Source organism: Limanda limanda, chromosome 1, assembly GCF_963576545.1.
Source record: "Limanda limanda chromosome 1, fLimLim1.1, whole genome shotgun sequence".
Lineage (NCBI taxonomy): Eukaryota > Metazoa > Chordata > Actinopteri > Pleuronectiformes > Pleuronectidae > Limanda > Limanda limanda.
The window spans coordinates 15309203-15330977 of record NC_083636.1 but is presented as its reverse complement, the minus strand read 5'-3'; the positions used below and the strand labels follow the sequence as shown (position 1 = coordinate 15330977).

The following is a 21775-nucleotide window of genomic DNA, read 5'->3' as shown; positions in this document are numbered from 1 at the left end:
GTAAAGACAGGGAGACGGACGATAAACGATTCCATTTGTGACATTTGACACATGCATTGTCTCTTCATGAGCGATGTATAGTTTTTTTTGTGGTGCTGATGTATTAATACACAGTATAGTTGAAAGAGAATTTAAAGATTGGTGAACAACTGCGCTGATGAGTGAATGTAAATGTTATTAGAAAGTTGATACTTACATCTTCTTCTACCTTTGTATAAAACTTGTCGTGGTCGAATTTCTATTTAATATTGTATTGAGTTTTATTGTAAACATGGGTGTATTGGATTCCTGTTGTGTTAGAAAAGCTCTGTGGTGGAGTAAAAATTAGCACTTTATATGTTATTATTCATACTGTATGTATAATATATATTATTCCTTCTCCCTATTTTCTGTTAAATGAATACATGTCCATTTCTAAACCTGAGTTAAAGATTTTGTGTTTCTTTGTATATTAATTTCAAAAAATTATATTTTATTATATAGCCATTACTGGCGTCTACTACACCCCTCACACATTTGTACACGTCATTTATGTAGTCCGTATTTATGTTGTGTGAAATACACTAAAGTAAATGTGCATCAACGCTTAAGTAGCATTTTATGGTTGAAGCTTGGTGAGAGAGCAAATTTAACTGTATTTATTGTAATTCAATTCAGTGGCTCCCAACCTATAGGTCTGGCCCCATCCAAAGGTTTACAAGATAAATCTGTGGAGCTACGAGATTATTAATGGGTTTGAAAAGAAGTAAAACCAATGGTTCTGCTGGGGGAAAGGGGACAATTGGTGACATGTTGAATAATGTGACCACATTAAACCTACAGCAGTCATTCATATAAAACCTTCTGGGGAGGTCCCTCTCTTTTGAAAGGAGCCACAGGCAAAGAAGATTGGGAACCACTTGGTTATTGTTCAATAATGTCTCGTGTTTTACAGGCGTATCAAGTGTGGCTTAATGTGGAATCAGGATCTGAGAAGTAACTTGTGACGAGTTCAAATTGTTCCTCAGAAATGTTGCAGAGGAAACGTGCAGAAAATGAACATTCTCCAGCAGCAGAAATGCCTCAAAATGCACCGTCGTCCTGTGAGACAGATGGATGGTGAATGGCAGAATGGTCTGACTCTCTTGCCAAATCGGACTCTGTTTAATTACACTGGCCAGTGAGTGGAAAGATAGACGGAAGGAAGGATTGAGGGAAGGAAGAACAGTTGGAGGGCAGGTCGTGGGAACAGACACTTGTGCCCAGGGGACCCACCAAAAAACGCACAGACGCACACACACAAATGTCCTCTGAAATCCAGCCTGCACATGGAATATCAATTCTATTTATGAGTGGTCTATATTTGTAGTTCCCGACCCCTTTGTGTGTGTGTGTGTGTGTGTGTGTGTGTGTGTGTGCGTGTGCGTGTATGTGTGTGTGGTTTTGTGTGTGTGAGACTCTAGGCGCAGTGGGTCTCTGGGAATCTCTGAACAGACAAACACTAAAGTGCTGGTTTCCCATGTGGGAAACCAGTAGTCCTCTGTTCAGTCAGAGGGAAATCCCCTTATCATGGAAAGCAAAACTCAATTAATCTTCATTTCATTCAGTTACTGCCATTTACAACTCAAATTAACCTCTGATGGATCCACATTATTTATATGAATGTTAAACTTTGTGATCTATTCCGGAAATATATTCAAACCTTAAAGTAAATTCTTGATTCTGCATTAGCAATTATATAAAGTACTTTCTCTCTCTCACCCTGCAAACGAAAATTATGAATACGCAATAGAAATAAGGATTAAAGGGAACTAATAAAAGGCAACATACAATTTGTCATTTGGTTATGCAAAAGATCTTTTGAAGAAAATCTACATCTCAAATTGTACTGTTCCATTATTCACGACCCATTTTTACCTTGAAAAATCTGATCATTGATTTCAAGGTTTCATATATAAAAAAAGGCCTGTTCTAAAAAAGTTATTTCAGATTTTTACTGTAATATTTTAGTTTTGTTATTTTAAAGTAAGTTGAATTAATCTACTTGCTTTTAAACAAACTATATGTCTGTTATAAAAATATATATATAAGCAGATTTTTTCCAGAATGGCCACGTCCACCGTCCCCTCTGCAAAGTTCAGGAAGCTGCCTCTGGCTACGTCCCATTGTTCTTGCTGCCTCCGAGAAAATCACCTGCACCTCCCGGCCTGTTCCCACCAATCACAACCAAGTACTCTATCTAGACTTGAATGGTTATTGACAGTATTGACCAACTAATGGATAACTCATTAGTCTCATTATTGGCAAACACACAGCCCGTGACATACAGTTTGATCGCGCCCTGATAAATAGACATATGTGCCTATTTCCCTGTTGATGCGGCGGACGTGTCATAGCCGAACCCTGGAGAGCTTCATTCAGTTTTGTGGACAAAGTGGCACTTCCATTTAAAACAGATGTTTTCATCCAGTGCTGCTCAAACTAAGTGAGCAGTTGTGCTCATTGCTCCGGACATTAGTGTTGATGGCTGCACATTAGCTGTTGCAAATCTCTATCTTTCAAATAAGATCCTGTGTGCACAGAATGAAGGGACTTAATGTCCACTTGTCAGGGAGACGCACATAGCGACAAAGGAAAAAGTGTTTATTATTATTTATTTCACCCCTACTGTATAACTGTAATACTCATACTGTTTAATATTTATCCCTGCACTTCTTTTCTTTATTTTTCCTAGACCATCGTACTGTTTGTATTGTTTCGTGTTGTGATGTGTATTCTGTGTAAGCACACTGAGAGCCACTTTACCAAGTCAAATTCCTTGTTTGTGTAAACTTACTTGGCCAATTAAACCTGATTCTGATTTAATGTACAGACTTACAGTCACTGGAGGGCAGCTATACTCAAACTGAAAATCCAGAAGTCCAAAAGGTGAAAAGAGCAAAGTTGACTATCTATGGTGAGCAAAACTGAAACACTAGTAAAATAATACAGGTGACCTGTCCACGACAAAGGGAATTAAAGGGAAAATGTACACAATGGATGGAGAGTCAATTCAACACAGGTGAAACACAGGAGGACATGTGCAGATGGAGGGGCGGGACATGGGACAAAGACAGGAACCAAAGCAAGAGACGCATAAGGAAGGAAACTTCAAAAACAGGAAGAAATAAACTCAATAACCAAAAGACAAATCCAGAAATCCAAACGCAAGGAAAACAAGGTCACACAACATTTAAAAAAAAAAGAAATCCCAGACAACAGCAAATCTTTCAAAAAAAGTCCAACACAGTATTTCATAAGTTCCCAGAACATTGACAACAGAGGAAGCTGTGTCCCCTCAGGCGCCCTTGAGCAGAACTTGATACGTTAAACTGAAAATGGAGATTCATCGTCAGGTGATGCAAACCTTATTGTGGAATATGGGAATGTCAGATCTGGATTTCTTCCTGTCCCTGTATCAGTTACTGCTCTGTCCTTGAGTGGTAAATTTCCAAACAGGAAGGATACGTCTCACTCCTGAATCTGATAGTGAATATAAACAGTGTTGAGTAAAACGATGCTGCATCTGAACGAGCAAGAGGAAGAAGTCAGGGCGCAGCATCAACACACAGAGGCAGCAGCATTTCTGAAGCGGAAAAGGAAACCTGAAACATGGCCTTGATAACTTCACTATTATAGACTTTGCATTATGCTAAAAATTGCCTTAACTGTGCCGTAGAGCAAGGCACTACACATGCTTTAAATTGAATGCTGCATTTGCTTATATGTGTGCTTCTTTGTTGCCCAAGTTAATTTTATATTTGTTGTACGCAAGATGACAGGAGGGTTTTTACAGAAATAAAAGAGAGAACTGTCTCCCAACCTGTCCCCAAAATGCCCAATTCAGTGATTCCTTTTAAAGGGAAACGTGCACTGGAAATAAATTCTATAAATTAAAAAAATAAATTTTTCTGCTCTTTTCTAGGCCGCATTCCTCCCATTAAGACAAGACCTTGGGGTGATATTTGCAAACACACACTCGTCCATTGCTGGTGTCGGATTAACACCAGCTCCTGCAGTGAATGAACGGTGGATGATTCTGTTTTATCCATTATCCAGCCCTTTAGTTCCCCCTAGTGCATCTGAAGAGAAATGTAACTGTGAACGGTCAAACAAAAGTTATAATCAGTGTTTATGTTTCCAAGCAGCCAGACATATAAATAATATCCATACAGAGATGAAAGAGAAACCTCAGCTGCTTACTTATAAGGAGAGAAGAGACAGATACAAAATAGGCTGATAATGCCCATTCTTAGTCCATTGATATTTTTGGACTAAACTTTTACTGCTGACTTTTAAGGCTTTATACCCAAGTACCTTTCAGAATCGCTAAGCTGCTATGTGCCCTGTGGGCCACTAAGATCTGCAGATGGAGCTCATGAAGGTTACTCCCATTTCTCTCAGAGGTTTGGCCATTAGAGCCCCAACCTTATGGAACCCATTGAACATAGATTTTGTGTCTTTTAAATCTCTGCTTCAAAATTTTATTTTTGTGAAAGCTTTTACACGTGATTGAAATTGGACTTTTTACATACACTGCCTATAACTCTTTATTTTTTTTATATGTTTGATCTATATTCTGCGCTCATTCTCATTTTATTTGTCTGAAGTGGATTCGTCCTTAGTAAATCCGGGTTAGGGTTGTAACCTATTTTAACTATGTGTTTGAATAAATATTGTAATAATTATACGCACATGACAGCGGAATTTTGATCGATTTTATTTTTCCAGATTGATTGATGAGCCTGACTTTTTCAAACGTTCTCCGCTCGACTCCTTATGTCTGGTTGTTTACAATCTCTGCGGCGAAACATGGCCGCCAACAAACTCAGTAGTGCCAGTTAGAGGCTCATCAAACTCATATCTTCTACTTTTATGAGTCTTAAACTGTAAATCAGGCTACGGTGCGATTGTAGATTTAAATATTTACCCTTCTCGACGCTAGTTTGATTTTTATCTCCTCTCCCTGTGACCCGTTAGCCGCCGAAGCTAGGTAGCGAGCTAGCTTCTCCATAGGGAACAATGACAGCGACGTCTGCAGGAAGCCGTGGCTGCCCTCCTGCCAAGGGTCTGGACATAAGTCTGGCGGCCCTGCAGCGACAGGACCCGTACATCAACGACATCGTGGACGTGGCCAGCCAGGTGGCTCTGTATACTTACAACAACAGGGCGAACGAGTGGGTAAGGAGGAACTTTGGCTAAGGACATCATGCTAACTTAGCTTAGCTTCGTCACAGACCCCTGCTACGCGCGCTCTCTCACCTCCACAGATTTAGTCCATCTCCATCTGCCGGAAACACTCTCAGAGAGCCGAGGTTCCTTTATAGAAAGTCTAAACATTTAATATTTATTTATTTTTATTTCTTGGACAAACACAGGGGAAGTTCCTGAGAAGGCTGACGTGTTTATATTTATATTTTTGTAGAGTTAATGATGTGAAACCTCTTGATCCTGTTTGATATGTTTGACCTTAAATCCGTCTGACTCAAACTAATACAAACTGTTGCTGGTCTCTTGTGTGTTGTTTAGGAAAAGACCGAGGTGGAAGGAACACTGTTTATTTACACAAGGTGAGGACACTTTGATTTCTTGCTCTATTAAAAATGGTCCATTCCAAACTTCTTTAAAATCTAGTAAAGCTCTTAGACATGTGAAAATCTCTCTGACACGAGAAGAGAGAAACAACCTCAGTGTTTACTTTGCCACCATGCTATATGTTTAAAAATATTATTATTTTGCTATTAATTTGGAAGTTACATAGCTGAACTTTAATATTTTTAGCTATTTTTCATTATTTTTCTATTGTGAATTTTTTATTTTCCAGCATAATGTAGTTTATTTTTTTGTTATTGCTTTTGTACCAGGAAGTTTAAAATCTCTATCTTTCTCCTTGTACTATAGTACTTGCATTATATTTTGACAAGTCACACGTATGTCTATGTGTCCTCTGTATATTTCAGGCTGGCATCTCCCAGGCATGGTTTCACTATAATGAACAGACTCAACATGGAGAACCTGACAGAGCCAATCACCAAAGACCTGGACTTCCAGCTCCAGGACCCCTTTCTGCTGTACCGCAATGCACGATGTAAGGAGAAAGACCCTCAGATGAACACTCAGTCCCACTTCTCATGCCAACCTGTCACTGAAACCTTTAGTATAATATCATTCTCACTTTCAGTCTGATTTCCATTTTCCTAAATCATGATTGTAAGCGGCAAAATTGTCTTACCTAACATTTTTAATGCCAGCCACTTTCAGTGTAGCTTACCATATGTCAACTATCAATCCAAATCTTAGTAAATGTTATGCTATACAATGTCACCACATGATCATGCATACAAACATGGGTATATAGTCACAGGCCTGATAAAAAGATGTATAGCTTGATACACGTGAGTGTTCAGCTTGTAGTTCCTTTGAGTAAGAACCAGTAGTTCCATATAAGGAGCTGAGGTATTCTGGTCAATTCTATCAGCCTCACTCACTCTCAGACTTGCATCTGGCTTACACGCACAGACACACACACCCACACACACACACACACGCACACAAGCACGTTGCAGAGCGGGCCTGTGGGACAGGAGCTTGACAGCACTACAAACCCAGCCAGCGGAGATTAGATACACCGCAACAGTCACTGATAATCTAAACACGCACGCTCGCTCTGGAATCGCTGACAAACACAGACTCCCCCCCACCCCCCTTAGCCTCACAGTCTCTTTCTGACTCAGTAAGAGGCAGGTGGAATGCAGTGTTTAGATACCCCTGGATTCCTCTCTCCTACGATGATCCCTTTGCCTTAACACTTCATCAGTCTTACTGATACTTAAACAACCATTATTGAACATCTTTAAGGCTTAGTGAAGTAATGTGCGTGAAATAAACTTTCCTCTGTGACCCCTTTACACTTTTTACATCAGGTTTTAATGCACCCCGGACACATTAAATATGATCCATGATAATCCTGGACTCTGGATGTGGTCAGGGTGTCACTCATTGAGAATATATTGCAGCTAGCTCACTGGTGCCGGGAAGGAATGACATTTAAAAACACTTAGAGCCAGTAATCTTTGTTGATTTGATGACTCTTGCCTCTGATAAAAAAGAAAATTGGGCTGGGGTTATGTGAGTGAAAGATTGGTTGGTTACATCACAAACCTTAAAGTCAGAGGTTCCAAATGATTACTTTCTTAATGAATTTGAATGATAAAACCGCCCCAAAAAAGGAAATACATTATGGTTGAAATCAAACAAATGTTTATCTTTGTTTCTGTTCTGATTTTTTAACCTTATTAAACCCTAAAAACATTTAAGCACACAGTAATGGGCCATGGTTCTGCCAAATTAAACTCACAAAACCGGAACTCTCAGAGCTGTTAAGCTGTCTACAGCAAGAGTAAGCTAACATTCTGTAAGGGTTTTGACTGAATGGTCTTTTCCAGTAAACTGTATTTACAGGAATGATCTCAGCTCAGAAAATGTTTTTTCAAGGGCTAACATCTGACGCACAATACTGTTTAGGCCCCAGGCTGTTGGTTATGCTGCCAGTCCCAGTGTGTCATGACCTCTGTGAGGAGAGGTCGTGGAATCTTATCAGTAGGCAAACAACTTGCTCTCAGTGCTGCCGTAACTTCCTGGAATGGCAGTTGGCACAAAGTGGCACCCCAGGCTAAAAATACACTGCAGAGATATACCACACATTGGAGGCAAGATTTAAACAAGAGGAATTTAGCCAGATTAATTAATTTTCCCCTCAGGCTAATATACCCATTGCCTAGGAAGCGACAAGGGACTTCTTACATGTCTTCCTGTAATATTTAGAGTCCCTAATGCTTTGGTTGCCCCATTATCTTCATAAATCCTCTGATTTATTATGGCACAAATCATGAACATATTCTTAGAAGTCAAGGTCACCGCAGCATTATTTATAATGTAAAAGTTTTTAAAAAATGTCAGAACATTTTGAATATGGTTTTAAGAATCAAGAAAATAATCAGCAGTTTAAATGATAATTACTTCATTCATTGTAATATCAGCCCCTCCATTAAACACTGATCTTAACAGTACATGCTAGGCACAAATACTGGATGTAGCTAACACTGGCACTGCTATAAACACAGCTGTGGTGCTCTGTATATCAGGTGTATAGACAGCCTTACCTCCAGGTCGGACATATTTGTATCCAAGGTCTTTCTCTGACACCAGCAAGCCTTTAAATCTGACCTCAGGTTCCTCTTCCAGTCTCTCATGTTTAGGTTTCCTCTGAAACAGGCTTCTCAGCATGGCTCCGGTCGTCTCTCACTCGTCTCACAGTCCAGTAGTAACACTCTCCTTGTTCCTCTCTAGAACTTGTCAGTGTTTGGATTGGGCCCTTAATTGCAGCTCCAGTAATTCCTTATCCACAGTTTTCTTCTTGTTCTGATGGTGCTCTACTGCTACAGGTACCACTGTTGGAAAGGTCCTTTAGTCAGGTCATTTAGTGCACTTAGAGCTGTCACAGCAGAACTGGGAACTGAGGAGTTGGACTGTCTCAGGGGCAAGGCGCACAATCCCGCAGTAGTAATAATATCTTCTTCGACGACACTTTCAGTATCTGTAAATCTCAATATTTACTCCTCCTCCAGTGTTATGAATTCTATTTATACAACCAAAGGAAGTGATGCTTCTTCTCGGACAACTATTGCGAGCATGGATGGGCATTACCATTAATAGCCCCCTATCCCTCCAGCACAAACCTAAACTAAATACAGACTAACAGCACTGATGCCGTGAGTTCTTTCTACAAAAATGATCACGCACTGCAGCGAAAGCACACCTAATCCATCTTGGATGACAGCACGGCTTACAAATGTGACTGGAGCGCTAACTGCACTAAAAGCTAAGAGAAAACATAAAACACGTACTCTGAGTAGTCCCAGTGGTGCAGTTTGGTTTGCACGCAAACTGTTACTGTTTTGTCAAAGACCATTTAAACTGCGATGTTCCTGCGCAACTCAAACACAAACAAACAAATCAGAGATGATCATAAATGTCTTATTTGAAAAACAGTCCAAACGGAGCAGTTAGAACAAACAAGGACAGGTCGCAGTGCTGCTTCCCACATTTAATAAAAATATCTAAAACTGTCCCACCGGGGTCCCATCAGAGAGTCGCCGTCAGACAACACACGTGCACCAGCGCTCGCAGTTTGGCTGGTTTGTCCTGAGGTTTTGAAAGAACCACACAACCCAAGTCCTGGATCAATAACAGACTCCACTGGAGTGATTGATTATTGATTAAGTTTCCAATACTCCTCATTCAGCCATACAGGGAGTTGACATTTCTCAGCTCGAAGCAAGTTTGCTCTTCGTCCTGCAGATGTTGTTTTACCCTGTGATGTTGAAGTGGCGTTCCCAGTCCAATTCACTTGATTAGGATCCCTCCGTCACTGGTACAGATGTCCCCTCTGTCTTGCCTCCTCTCCCTCTCCTCCAGTTTTGTTGACTGATCCACCCTTCCACTTCCCCTGTCTCACTCCGAGAGTTTTATCCTTGTGGCCCCAACCACATCTTAATCGGTGCTACTTATTTCAGTCCTCCCACTCTCTACTTCTCACTCCCTCTCCCACTCCCACTCTTGCTTTCTTGGGGGTGTTTTGTCTTGTTTGGGGTGAGGGTTGAGATCAGGACAGGTTGAAAACTTATAATATGATGGTAATGATCATCTCCTCCCCTTTTGCATAATCCTTTCAATTCTTATCTTCTGTCTTTCATCCTTTGTGTAGATGAGTCATGGCAGCACTATGTCACAATAACTGTCTGGTATCATAAAATGTTTCTTTCCCTCAATTTACTCCACTTCAACAGTTTTTCCGTTCATGACAAAGTTCAGTCTGTGTTGCCTGACAGCTAAAGAGCTCTGACAGCTAGGCGTTTTTTCCGGCTTGTGATGGACTTGTTGATAATCCCCTCTCTAACACACCTCACTTCTCTCTATTTCATATCCGACTGGCTCATTTTCCCTCAATTTTCAAGCTCTCTGACTGTGACTCTCTCTCTGTCTCTGTCAAACAGTCTCATCCCCAGTGAGCGCTAAGTGGCTCTGGCTCCACCAGACAGGCTCCCACTGCAGTTACTTATTTGGTACAGGACAGATTTTCCCAGGCTCAACTGAACCCTTTGCGTGCGTGTGTGTGCGTGCGCGTGCGTCTGCCTCTCTGCCTCTCCTACTTATCCTGTTCCCCTCAACCATACTGACCTCAGCGGCGTGTCCGACACAATTTGTAACAAAGTGTGTGGGTGCATTTGTGTGTATACATCTGTGTTTGTAGGAATGTGTGTGTCTATGACAGAACTGTGGTGGCAACACTATCAGACACACATCATAGACCTCCCTCGTTGCTTTTGGCTCCCCCTCCCTTCAATCTATTTTCTGTCTGACTTTAAATCCCACCTCTTTAGCACATAGAGACATCTATTTCCTTCCTCTTTTTCATATCTTTCCCTCTTCCTTTTTGCAATTGGCCTTATCTTTTCTAGAGTCCATTTTAAAAGGTGCTGAGGTGTTACATGACGTCTTCCTGTCTTGTTTAAGGGCATTAGCACCAACTGTGGCTCTGTTCAGTATTGGAATTTTGCATCAAATAATATTTTTGATTGCACAGTTTTTATTTCATTTAAAGGACTAGAATCGAACCTGCTGCCGCACAAACCTTTGTACATGGGAGTTGTTTAACTTAAATCATATTTCTGCTAGTTTGGGTTTTCTGTAAGCCAATTCTTGTTTTTGAGAAATTTGACCTTTGTTTATATTCCGGGTATAATAGAGCATCCATTTCACAATATAAACTTGTACAAGTGCATCAGTAATAATAGAAGAAGGATCTGGATTCTGGACGGTTTTTTTTTAGACCGTAGCTCTGTATATGTTCTGGCACTGCTTGGAAAAATGAACAATTATGCAACAACTGCAGCTGCTTTACTCTGGTTTTAGTGCAAGTGAAAATAGTCAAATGAGTCACAGTGTAATGTGATGCAGCTTACGTTCTTACAGCTCGGTAAGAAATGTGTGTTAGTTTAGTCTTGTTTCTGCTCTTGTTGACCATGTTTATGTAGTTTAAGAGGCTCCTGGGGCCCATGGTTCACTGTGTAATGACACTGCTGCCTTCTGTTCCCATTGGCCTGGATGGGAAACGACTGATTTAAAACTCCGCGTTTAGACACAGAAGGTCTAATAATAAGACTCCAACATGTCTATAGAGCCTGCCCGGATGTTGTCTAAGCTAATTTGTACAATAGCTTTCCTTTGTCAGTGGGCTCATTTTGTTGTCTGCACAGCTAACTTGATTTTTTAGCATTTCAGGGTTGTGACTTCACCTGACCTTCAATAATTGGCAAATGTTAATAATCTTTGTACCCAGTTGTTCCTAAATATTTGGTACTTTATATACGATTAAGGTTTTGATTCATTCCCTGTCTGTCTTTCTGCCTCTCCAGTGGTTATCCACGGGATTTGGTTCTACGATAAGGTGGACTGCAAGCGCATCGCCCAGAGGATGACGATGTAAGTCTTTGTATCACTCTACGCTCATATATACAACACCTTAGTAACACAAATGGGACTAATAACATTGTGCGATGAGTTATTTTCCAATCACAGATTGTATGGTCTCATATTCTGCCCATGACAACACTTTGTGTTTTCTAATGTGTCTGTGTCTAAGGTTCAGAGACAACATTTAAAGTTTTCCGCTAACAAAGGACAGTAGTATGTTTGGATAAACGTGGCTCCAGTGGTGATAGAGAGTTCATCTTACTTTGTATAAAACATAGTGTAGATGTAAAGATAAAGTGATGCTCTTACTCTGACCTGTACCATGTCACTACAGTTATCACATCATGTTTGGAAGAAACGCGGGCAAACAAGTTTTCCTTATGGAGTCCTTTGTGCAGTCTGACCCAGCAGGAGCAGACCGTGGCTCAGTCTCAAGGCGGTTGGCCGTCTCCAGCCGGAGGAGGAGTGGTTATTGGACCCGGAGGAGTAACAGGTGGTGGTGGAGGTGGAGGAGCAGGAGGAGGAGGAGCAGGAGGAGATAGAAGGGAAGGAAAGGGGGTAGACATCCTCCAGATGTTGACCAAAGCACGCACAGAGTATGACAAGGTTGGCAAGGTGAGTTTATCTGTGTCTCACTTTCAACAATAAAGCAATCTAAGCTGATGTAAGACTTGGAACTCTCGAAAATTAGATATAAGATAAATAACACATAGTATTGATAAAGTAAAACAAAATGAAAGATTTAAAAAATGTATTTACACATTTAAAATTGAATGACACATATTTTATTAAATAGAAAAAAATATATAGCTCTGCTACAGCTCAGTAGAAAGTTTGCATGTATTTTTTGTTTGAATGAGCCTTAATACAAATAAATGATAAATAGAAAAGTATTGAGCATTGGTTAAAAACTTCACATTCTGGGAGTTGAATAATTATTAAGATTACACAAGAGGTCTGGACAGTTCAATATTTTGAAGATTAAAAGATCACACAGAAGAGAAATTAATAAAACTGCAGGATTTTGGAAGGAGATAACAAATACTTATAGATTTTGAATCTGGAAAAATATAAACTTAACCTTATTCGTTCCACCTTTTTTTTTTTTTTATGTATGTGTGTGTTACAGGAAAATTCTCCATCTGAGCCAAAAGCGATTGGTGGCAGCAGTGTTCTGTTTGGAAACCCCAACCTGATAAAACCAATACCTGTTAAACCTTATACTAAGGTGAAACACCTAGATCCTATCAGCTTTCAGTCAATCCTTTAGTACAGTGTCCCCTGATATCTAAATATTGTTTTGTTAAGTATACTTGAGAGATAGCTGAAGCGTTTGTACTCCCTCTAGTTCTCTCTTTCCACTCCTGCCTATTGTTCCTCTTCTCCCGTATCCATTTCTGTGATTGTCTCCTCCAGGACAGTGAAGCTGCTGAACCCAAGACTCTCTCTCTGGCCACTCTCTTTGGATCTCAACCTCACCGCTCACCCAAGCAGGCCCCCGTTTCGCCTGTGTCGCCGGCAGGGAAAGTCTCTCGCCCTCCTGTGGCCCGCACACTGACCTACGACGATTCTATGAACTCTGGCAGAAGTGTGACCTCAAAGGGAGGTAATGCTGGGTGTTCAGACGGAGGGATGATGGCTGTAGTCCGGGAAGATGGTGGAAATGTTGTTGCAGGCCTCCTGCCGAGTCAACATCAGCAGCAGCAGCAGCACTGCCCAGCCATCCAGAAGCTCATGCAGGGGCAGAGAGGGGTTGTCGGGATGCTTCAGACCGTGTCCGAGTCCCCCGAGAACAGGCTATGCGACAACGGGGTGCCACTGGAGCATCACCATCACCATGTTTACCCTCATCATCATCAACAACAGCAGCAGCATCATCATCATCATCACCATCAAGAGCAACAACAACTTCAACTCGACCCAATCAAGAGACTTTTCCAAACCCAGCCACCTTCTTCCCCTTCCACCTCCTTCCCCTCTGTTGCTCATCCCTGCTGTTCCAACCCCCCTCCTCTAATGCAGAACCCCCACCTCATGTCCCAGCCCATCATGGTGGATTCTGGGTCATGTTCCCACCTTCAAATGCAACAAAACCAGCAGCTGTTTTTCAACCTCTCTAAGCCTCAACTAGAAGCCCAGCACAACAGCCACTCAGTTTCAACTCTGCAGGGAGCAGGTGAGCTGTCCTGTCAAGCAGCCGTTACATCAGTGAACCACAAACACACATTTCAGCCTTTTATTCAGCAAATATAGGAAAAGCTTTATCAGACAAATAAGTTAATTCTAATTTAATTTGAATATAAATGTATATAATTATTAATAATATTTTCATCCTTACCAGGTTTGTTTCCATCTCAGGTGACCAATGACAACGTTATTCAAACTTCACAAGGTATTATATCAGTTTTGTACATAATTATCACTCACTTTGTCGAATCTGTTTGACGTCACACAAACTTTACAGAAGTTATTCACAGATTCCAGTCCACTCTTATAAAAAGGTTGTGACAGAGTGCACAGGAATGGCAGCTAGATTTAGATAACATCGTTACTCTGTTTTGTTTCCACTATGTAAACTGTCAAATCCCCATAAGATGCGTAAATTGTTAAAATACGTTTCTTTCATTGGGTCCCTGGTTTTCTTTGGTCAGGTCTATCCTCTCAGATGTCTGGTGTGGTGTCTCCTCATGAGCTCCTCCATAAGCTCCAGTTGGTCCAGCAGGAGCAAAGCCTGACTTCCAGTGATCTTCCTCGACTCGGCCCAGGACTGGCCCCTCGATTCCTGGGGCACTCTCCGAGTCAAAGTGTCGGTCCAGCCCCAAATCAGATCCCAGCCACCTCAGGTCAAAACGCTGCCCTGCAGTTTCAGGTAAGTACAGTTTGCAGAAGCAATTGGCAAATAGTTGTCTCTTCTGTTGTGGAAAAGTGAAATCAAATTACCAACAGCATGCATGACACTTAAAATATATTGTTTAAACTATACTAACTGTAAAAGAGTAATATTAACTGTCCCTGTCTGCTCAGGTCATCTCCCCCCAGAGAATACCAGCCACTGTGGCCCCCACCATGCTCCTCTCTCCCAGTGTGTTCTCTCAGACAAAGTCAAACTGTGGGTTGACGGCAGTCGCTCAGGAGAACTGCCCCGTCCCTCAAGCCAGACCCCCACTGCAGGAGGAGGTCCGAGTTCTGACCAGAGGTCAGATCCAAGCCACACTCCTGCATCTGATCCAGGTAAAATACTGTCAGTAACATGGATGCATTCTACATTAAAACATGCAAACACCATGCTGATGATGACCTGTGCTTGTGTGTTTCAGAGTGACAGCTCTTTCATGGACACAATCTATGAAACCTACATCAGCCGCTTCGCTAACGACCCCAGCACCAAGTACCAATGACTCTTTACACCCTCTGTCTATACATGCACCCTGTCCAGGTCAACTTCCTCCTCCTGAACCCCACTCCAGGCACACGCATATGCACAAATGTATACCGGGTGTATCACCTCTGTACTGTATAACCTGAACTTCAAACCACGCAGCTCAATTTACAAAATTATTTGGTTCAAAATGAGAAAATAGGAAACTTCTCTTCATGTGGACCTCCAAGGAAATGTCTCATTCTGAGGAGATATTGGTACAAATGTGGCTGAGCCGATACAGTCTCGACCTCACCAGGAGAGAGATGTAGCCTTTACTGTGGTTCACTATCACTGAAAACACAATATGCAGCCGCTTTCATTTTCTCAAAGTGTTTTTACCAAGTGTAGCGATTTTATTTTGTCTCGTCATAATCTGGAGTCTTGACTTCATCACGAGTGTCCAACACCAGCAAGTCTTCCTCATCTTAGAACTTGTGCTGAAGAATCTGCTCAAACTGGCAGATATGTAAACATGTTAAACATGTTTTCTTTATGTTCATTCAGAGACGTATCACAGGTTTAAACGTCAAAAGAGTTTGTTGGATTTTAATTTAAAGTTGTTTTAAAGTAAATTCTGGGGAGTTTACTTTCTAAAGGAATTTTAATAAAGGATGATTTACTCTCCAGATTGAATTTACTAAAATGATTTTGAATTTTTTTATAGCTAACATCAGATGTGATATTTGCATTATTTTAGTTGACTGGCTGAAGAGTCCCCTTGTGAAGGATATATACTCATTTCATTTCACACATACTGGTGCTCTATTAGTCTTATTCCTCCTGCTGAACATTATTATCGTAACGGAGGAGCTCAAAATGACATGGTTATCATTTCATTTGAAGAAACAAGGAAACTACAGGAGCTTTTCAGCCTGCACTACCTCACAGAGAGCTAGTTTAGAGGTGTACCTGTGTTTTTAATAAATAATAGCAGATTGTCATTGAGGTTATTGGGCAGTTTTAAGGGGAAATATGCAAATATCTATCATTTAAATAGGATTTTTATTTCAGTCGAAGAAAAAAGACATTGAAGAAGTATCCAACACAGAAACCGAGAGACCATCAAAAACTGAATTGCCACTTGTCATCTTTTGTTGTACCTTTCAAATTTAATAATTGAGCGTTCATGCCACAATTCATGAACACTCTTCCTGACACATACAGAAACTAATTGATCAGATATTTTACAGTTAAATAAATCATTGATTGGTTAAAATGAGTTTTTAATGCAATAATGAGCGAAATAGAAAGTATATACAAATACATGTTATAATAATGTTTTGGAGTTTACAGGCCTGTCCAAGACAAATATTGTGTAAAACATTATGTGTGCTGTAAAAGTCAGTCGATACATATGTTTCATTTTTTTCAGGATCAGGGTTTGAAATGTGAGTTTGGCTCTGTTGCTAATCTCACCTGACGGCCAGTAGCCACTAGGGACTTCACAAAAACAGCAGCAGGAGCAGCAGCAAAAAAAGGAAAAAACATTTCAGAGAAAAAACTGAAATATTTTTCTAAGGTTCAAAGCGTATCTTTCTTATAGTACCGATAAACGAGATGTTCCATTATATGTGTATATGGACAGCTTTTCTGCAAATGGGGTTATGATTCAAAAGATGTCGCCAGTAATCTTTTTGTAAACATGTCATTTGAAAAAAATCATTCAAATGTTGAATTTCTATCGGGAATGTTTTGCTCGTACAGAAACTGGAATATATTTTAATTGGATAATAAATGTTCTCAAACCGCCTCTGTTGTTTCTTGTCTTTTTAACGTATTATTTCGCTTTATTTTGCCATAGTCAATATTGTTTAATAATATTTCTGGTGATTAATCTGTCATTATTTTTACACAGCCAGCACTATTGAAGGACCATTAACTCCAATAGTCTTTATTCTACATGAGTGTTTCCAATAATAAATCACTTCCTGGTCACATGGTCATCATTCGCAGACGGAGCAGCTGCTAAATGGAGATATGTTGTTTTCTCAACTGTTGTTTCCCTTAAACCTCAGCTTTCCTTTCAGCGTACGTGGATGAGAAGACTTTTTAAATGCTCAGAAAGATGGAAGTGAAGTTTCACCGACACATTATCACGCAATTTGATCAAAATCAACAGAAAGGATGAAGTGTTTATTACCTCAACGTTTCCTCTGCCTTTTCAATGTAAAGGGAACTTTCTTTTTAACCAGGTTTAGTTTAGGTGGTCGTGACTGTGTCTATGAACCCCTTTGCTCGCTGTGTAGTTATATAGAGCATTTCTTGTCTCTTACACTATGAGTCACATTAACACAACACCTTTTTTCTGTCGTTCTCACATTCTATCCTCAAACTAAAGAAGAAAGTACAGAAAACTCTTGTCAAGGCTGATTCGCCACTTTTATCCCCATGTTGCATATACATGTATTGAGATCAGTTATTTATCTGCAAAAGAATAAATAAAGAATGTTGTTTCTCGTCGCTGTTCGTGTTTTCTTCTACTTCATTATTTCCACAGCATTGGAGATATTAAATATATACTTTCCAACAATGGAACAAAGGAAACGTATCAACAAAACACAACTAACAGCTGACGGATTCATAGAAAATGGCCCCTCCAATAAAGTCCCTAACCCGTGTCCCTTGGCAACCACTGGATAATTCTGATAATGACCAGTCTATCCCTGTTCCCTGTGTGTACATCATCAAGTAAATCAACTATGGCAAAAATAAAGACCATGTGTAAAAGGAAGAATCTCCAGAAGTATATTCTCACTTTCTCTTAAGTATTCATGTTCTTCCCTCTGTGTGCGTATGTGTGTTTTGTTGCCTGAATTATATGAATCTATTAGTACTTATATGTTGTGAAAGCTCCTAATGGCCCCATGATAACAGCTAAGGCATGATTGGAGAAACAGTGCGAGCCCAATCAGTTTGTTATGTTGGGGAATGTGCCGCCTCTCACTTCCTCTTCCCAGGAAACACTGTGACGTATCTATATTCACAGTATTCAACACTTTTATCTAAAGCAACTTACGTTAAGTTTACATTCAATTCGTATCCACGTAAACACGAAGGATTAATACAAAAAATAAGTGTTTTTATGTATCTGTGTCAAAACACCTTTATATGTTATATTTTCTAAATCTTGTTGCTTACACACACTCACACACACATACTTAATTTTGAGACCTGGAGGTTCCAGACCACTGGTTTAGCTGATGGAGCTAAAAGTAAGAGCTGACTATTAGCCCTGGCTTAGACAAAATCAATGACTCTGTGCGTGTGTGTGTGTGTGTGTGTGTGTGCATACCCAGAGAGGCGGGGTCCAGTTTGTTCAGGGGATCCCAAACCACTGTATCGCCGTTTTTCTCAGATGGAGGATGATGAATAACGTTGATGAATCGTAAGAATTATTTTTTTTTACAGACAATATTTTTGCTTTTCTAGAATCATCATTCATCTCAGTTTTTTCAGGCTCAGTCAGTTAAAAGACAAGTTGGAAACATAGTTTATCTCCACAAAGGCTCAGAGGTGAGTGACACTGCACGCTTGGCTTTTCTTAATGCTACAGTGCTTCTTCTTTTAGTGCATGTCTATGCAAGGTGATAAGCACAAACTATGTATTGCTCTTTAAATTCTAAAGTGAGATAAAACTCATAAGAGCTGAAAAAAAGAGTCTTAAAGGAAAGTAATGGCTTAAAAACTATTTAAAGACTAACTAAATAAAAGATTTGGGAAGCAAATGCATGTCTGAGCTAGATAAATTAGTTAAAAATCTCTATAAAAGAACAAGTTGTGAAGGTTGCACAGTTTCTTTTACTAATTATTTTACTTTATATTGTGCCTGAATCTAGTGTTTAAGCAAAGGGTTTGGCTGATAAAAAAAGTGTTTGAACCAGACAGGATGTGGGGAACCACTGTGCAGGTTATCAGCTCATACACTCACATGTGCTTGGACTGTGAGAAAACATTCAAAGCATTTAGCTCAACAACAGAGGTTTAACTTTTTCTCTTGTTTCCCTGGTAGAAAAAAAATCAAGAGTTTATCCATGTTAGCGGAAGGGGAGGGGGGGGGGGCTAAGTGTTCATCTCCATCATTGTCGATCTGGGTCAGTGGGGGAGGAGTCTTCTTACAGCTGTTACACACTGCTGGTGTGTGTGCATGGATGGTATACATGTGTAGTGTGTGCAGGCGTGTCTCTCTGTGTCGGTCACTCAACTCTCGGTCATTAATCTGAACCCTCTAACTCTCTGCAGCGTTACGGCTTTGTCCTCGCGTGTCAGATTGTTTTACTGCATTTTCATTTTCATAACAGCATGAGCAGATGTTTTACTCTGTATGTGTGTGTGTGTGTGTGTGTGTGTGTGTGTGTGAGTGTGTGTGTGTCTGACTATTTGACCTGGATATTTAGTTAAATGGGACTTAATGGTCCCAGCAGCAGATATCCCATCAGAGCTGTCAACGCGTATAAATGCCATGTTGTTACTTTAATAGTGTGTACAATCAAAATGCCATTTGGGCTGTGAATTTTGCACTTTTAACTTAAATAAAAAAAACAATGATTACTTAAAACAATGAAATGTTTTGTTAATCAAACAAATCATTTATTCAAACAAATCATACAAAACTGTAAAAATGAGTAAAAGTATCTGTAGCCATGAAGTGAAATTCATAATAGTTGGATTTTTTTAATAAAGGTAGTTGTGTATGTGTGCGTGTGTGTGTGCGTGTGTTTGTGTGTGTGCATTCTGAGTGTGAGGCAGTAAGTGTCCACCAGGTGTCTCAGTGTGTTTATATAATTTAATGGTGTCAGTAAATGGAGTCTTTCTCCACATATCACGACTCATATCCCACCAGGACTCTCTTCTCTTTCCCCCTTTTTTGCTCTGTATTTCTTGTCCTCCTTCCATCCTCCCTTTTACCATTTGCTTCCATTAGAACCATTTCCCCAATTTCCCCCCACTTTTTCCTCACCTCTCTTCTCTCTTTCCATCTCCCCCATGCTCACCCATGACCGATTGCTTCTAGTGACACCTGGTCCTCCATCCACGTCTCAGTGAGAACAGATAGAAGTAGCAGGTGAGGGATGAGAGAGATTAAAAGGACAAAAAAAGATGGAGAGAAACACATCAAACAGCACACAGAAAGAAAGGCAGCATTGGAGAGACAGTAGGTCAAAGAGCGTTAGTGACCAATAAAGAGAGAGAGAGAAAGAGAGAGATGATGTGTGTAAGAGAGAGAGTGAAAGGGATGGAGGGAGAAAAGGAGTGAGTGAGGAGGGGTTTAATCCTGCCTGGATTATGGAATAAACTGGTGCCAGAGAGCAGGAAGAGATATGCTGGAGAGAGAGGAAGTCCCACAATCCCTCCATCCATCCATCACTCCCTCCATCGGACTCTCCATCCGGTAGAGTTCTCCCGGTGCTGCAGGATTTTGTTTCTGGATCCATGAGACGAGGATGTGAGGTCAGGGGAACGGGACGGCAGAAAAATCTGAAACTGCAGCAGGATTTCTTTTGATTGTGTGTGTTTTGTCCTGCCTTGGGTTTCAAAAAACAACAAGGACTGAACCCACGTGAAGACACAAGTTTACCAGGACATCCCAAGTCTTCTTGGCATCCTGTAGATGAGCGAGGGAGCGTGGAGGAGAGAGGCGGACGATGGGAGGAGTGGAAATAGGATTAAGAGGCGTAGAGAGGGAGCTGTAGGAATATGGCGAGACTCCGCTCTGACTCCCGGTGCGCAGAAGTGACCTTTGACATCGAAGACAACCCCGACTCTTTTGTCCTGCTCAGCTGACATTCACTTGTCACTCAGACACTTTTCTCTGTGAGGTTTCTTTCAATGCCTCAAAGGAGCGTTCAAAGCCTTGACAACATGCCACAGTGAGTAATCTTCTGTGCCATTGTCTCTGCCGTAATTTGGAGAAGTATTTAATCTTCCTGCGACCCACTTTTTATCCGCTCCAGCCTGCGTTTCTGTTAAATTAGCATCCCGCATCTCCGGACAGCACGTGGGACTGTTTTTTACGTCTTTTGTCTTGGGACTTTTAGAGAAGCAGCTCTTAAGTCTCTACACTTAAAATCTGCAGCTTCTGGGGATCATTTGATCATTCCTGGAAGTCAAGTTGAGACCTAAATCTGGGACTGCTTTCAGGATGAGATGCTTTATCTGTTGCCGGATGTTGCACATGAGCTTTCTGGATCCTCAGCTCTTCCTAAGCAGGACTGTCACAGATGCTCTCCATGTTGCTCAGTGACAAACTCAGTCTCTGGACAGTTTCCAGATTTGAACTATACATGAATGTCTCGAAAGTGGACCTTTACTTTGTAACAAATACTTTACAGGCAAGTTGTCAAAAAAAGTATATATATTTATACATATATATATATATATATCCTTGTAGCCTTAATGGGTCTGGTCCTATTTATGTTAGTACTTCATTTCATTGTGATATATGTTTATTGCAGCTATGATCAATCATGGCTGGGAATTAAAACAATATAAATATTTATCACACTATAATTTCAATCAATAGCAATGTCTCGCAGGTTAAATACGTATCAACATAATGCTCATGCACAGTGAGGAGGTAAAACACATTATTCGTCTACATCAGATTGAATGTTTTGCTGTTAATCAAGTGTTTGTCATTTAAACATAAAACTAGTGACATTTATCGTGATACAAACCACAGAGAATTATCAACCAACGCTGTACATCCCCTCAACTTTATTCAGCTTCATAGCAACTTTGAACTTTTAGCTACTTTACTTTACATTTCGCTGCTTTCATCAGCATCATAAAGTTTAAAAAAAA

The 21775-nt window shown here is 40.5% G+C and overlaps 1 protein-coding gene across 2 annotated transcripts; it reads left to right on the top strand.

Annotated features, from left to right (window-relative positions):
- Positions 1–4833: 4833 nt before the first annotated feature.
- On the top strand, positions 4834–16724 carry dcp1b (decapping mRNA 1B). Of its 2 annotated transcripts, XM_061081235.1 has the most exons (11): positions 4834–5199; positions 5548–5588; positions 5979–6106; positions 11496–11562; positions 11952–12168; positions 12683–12781; positions 12970–13729; positions 13895–13945; positions 14205–14422; positions 14578–14784; positions 14871–16724. In XM_061081235.1, the coding sequence occupies exons 1-11, from the start codon at positions 5041–5043 to the stop codon at positions 14949–14951; spliced, it is 2028 nt and encodes a 675-aa protein (XP_060937218.1). In that variant the 5' UTR covers positions 4834–5040; the 3' UTR covers positions 14952–16724. The 2 variants fall into 2 exon arrangements, with proteins under 2 accessions (XP_060937218.1, XP_060937225.1); XM_061081242.1 differs by lacking the exon at positions 12683–12781.
- The last annotated feature ends 5051 nt before the right edge of the window (positions 16725–21775 follow it).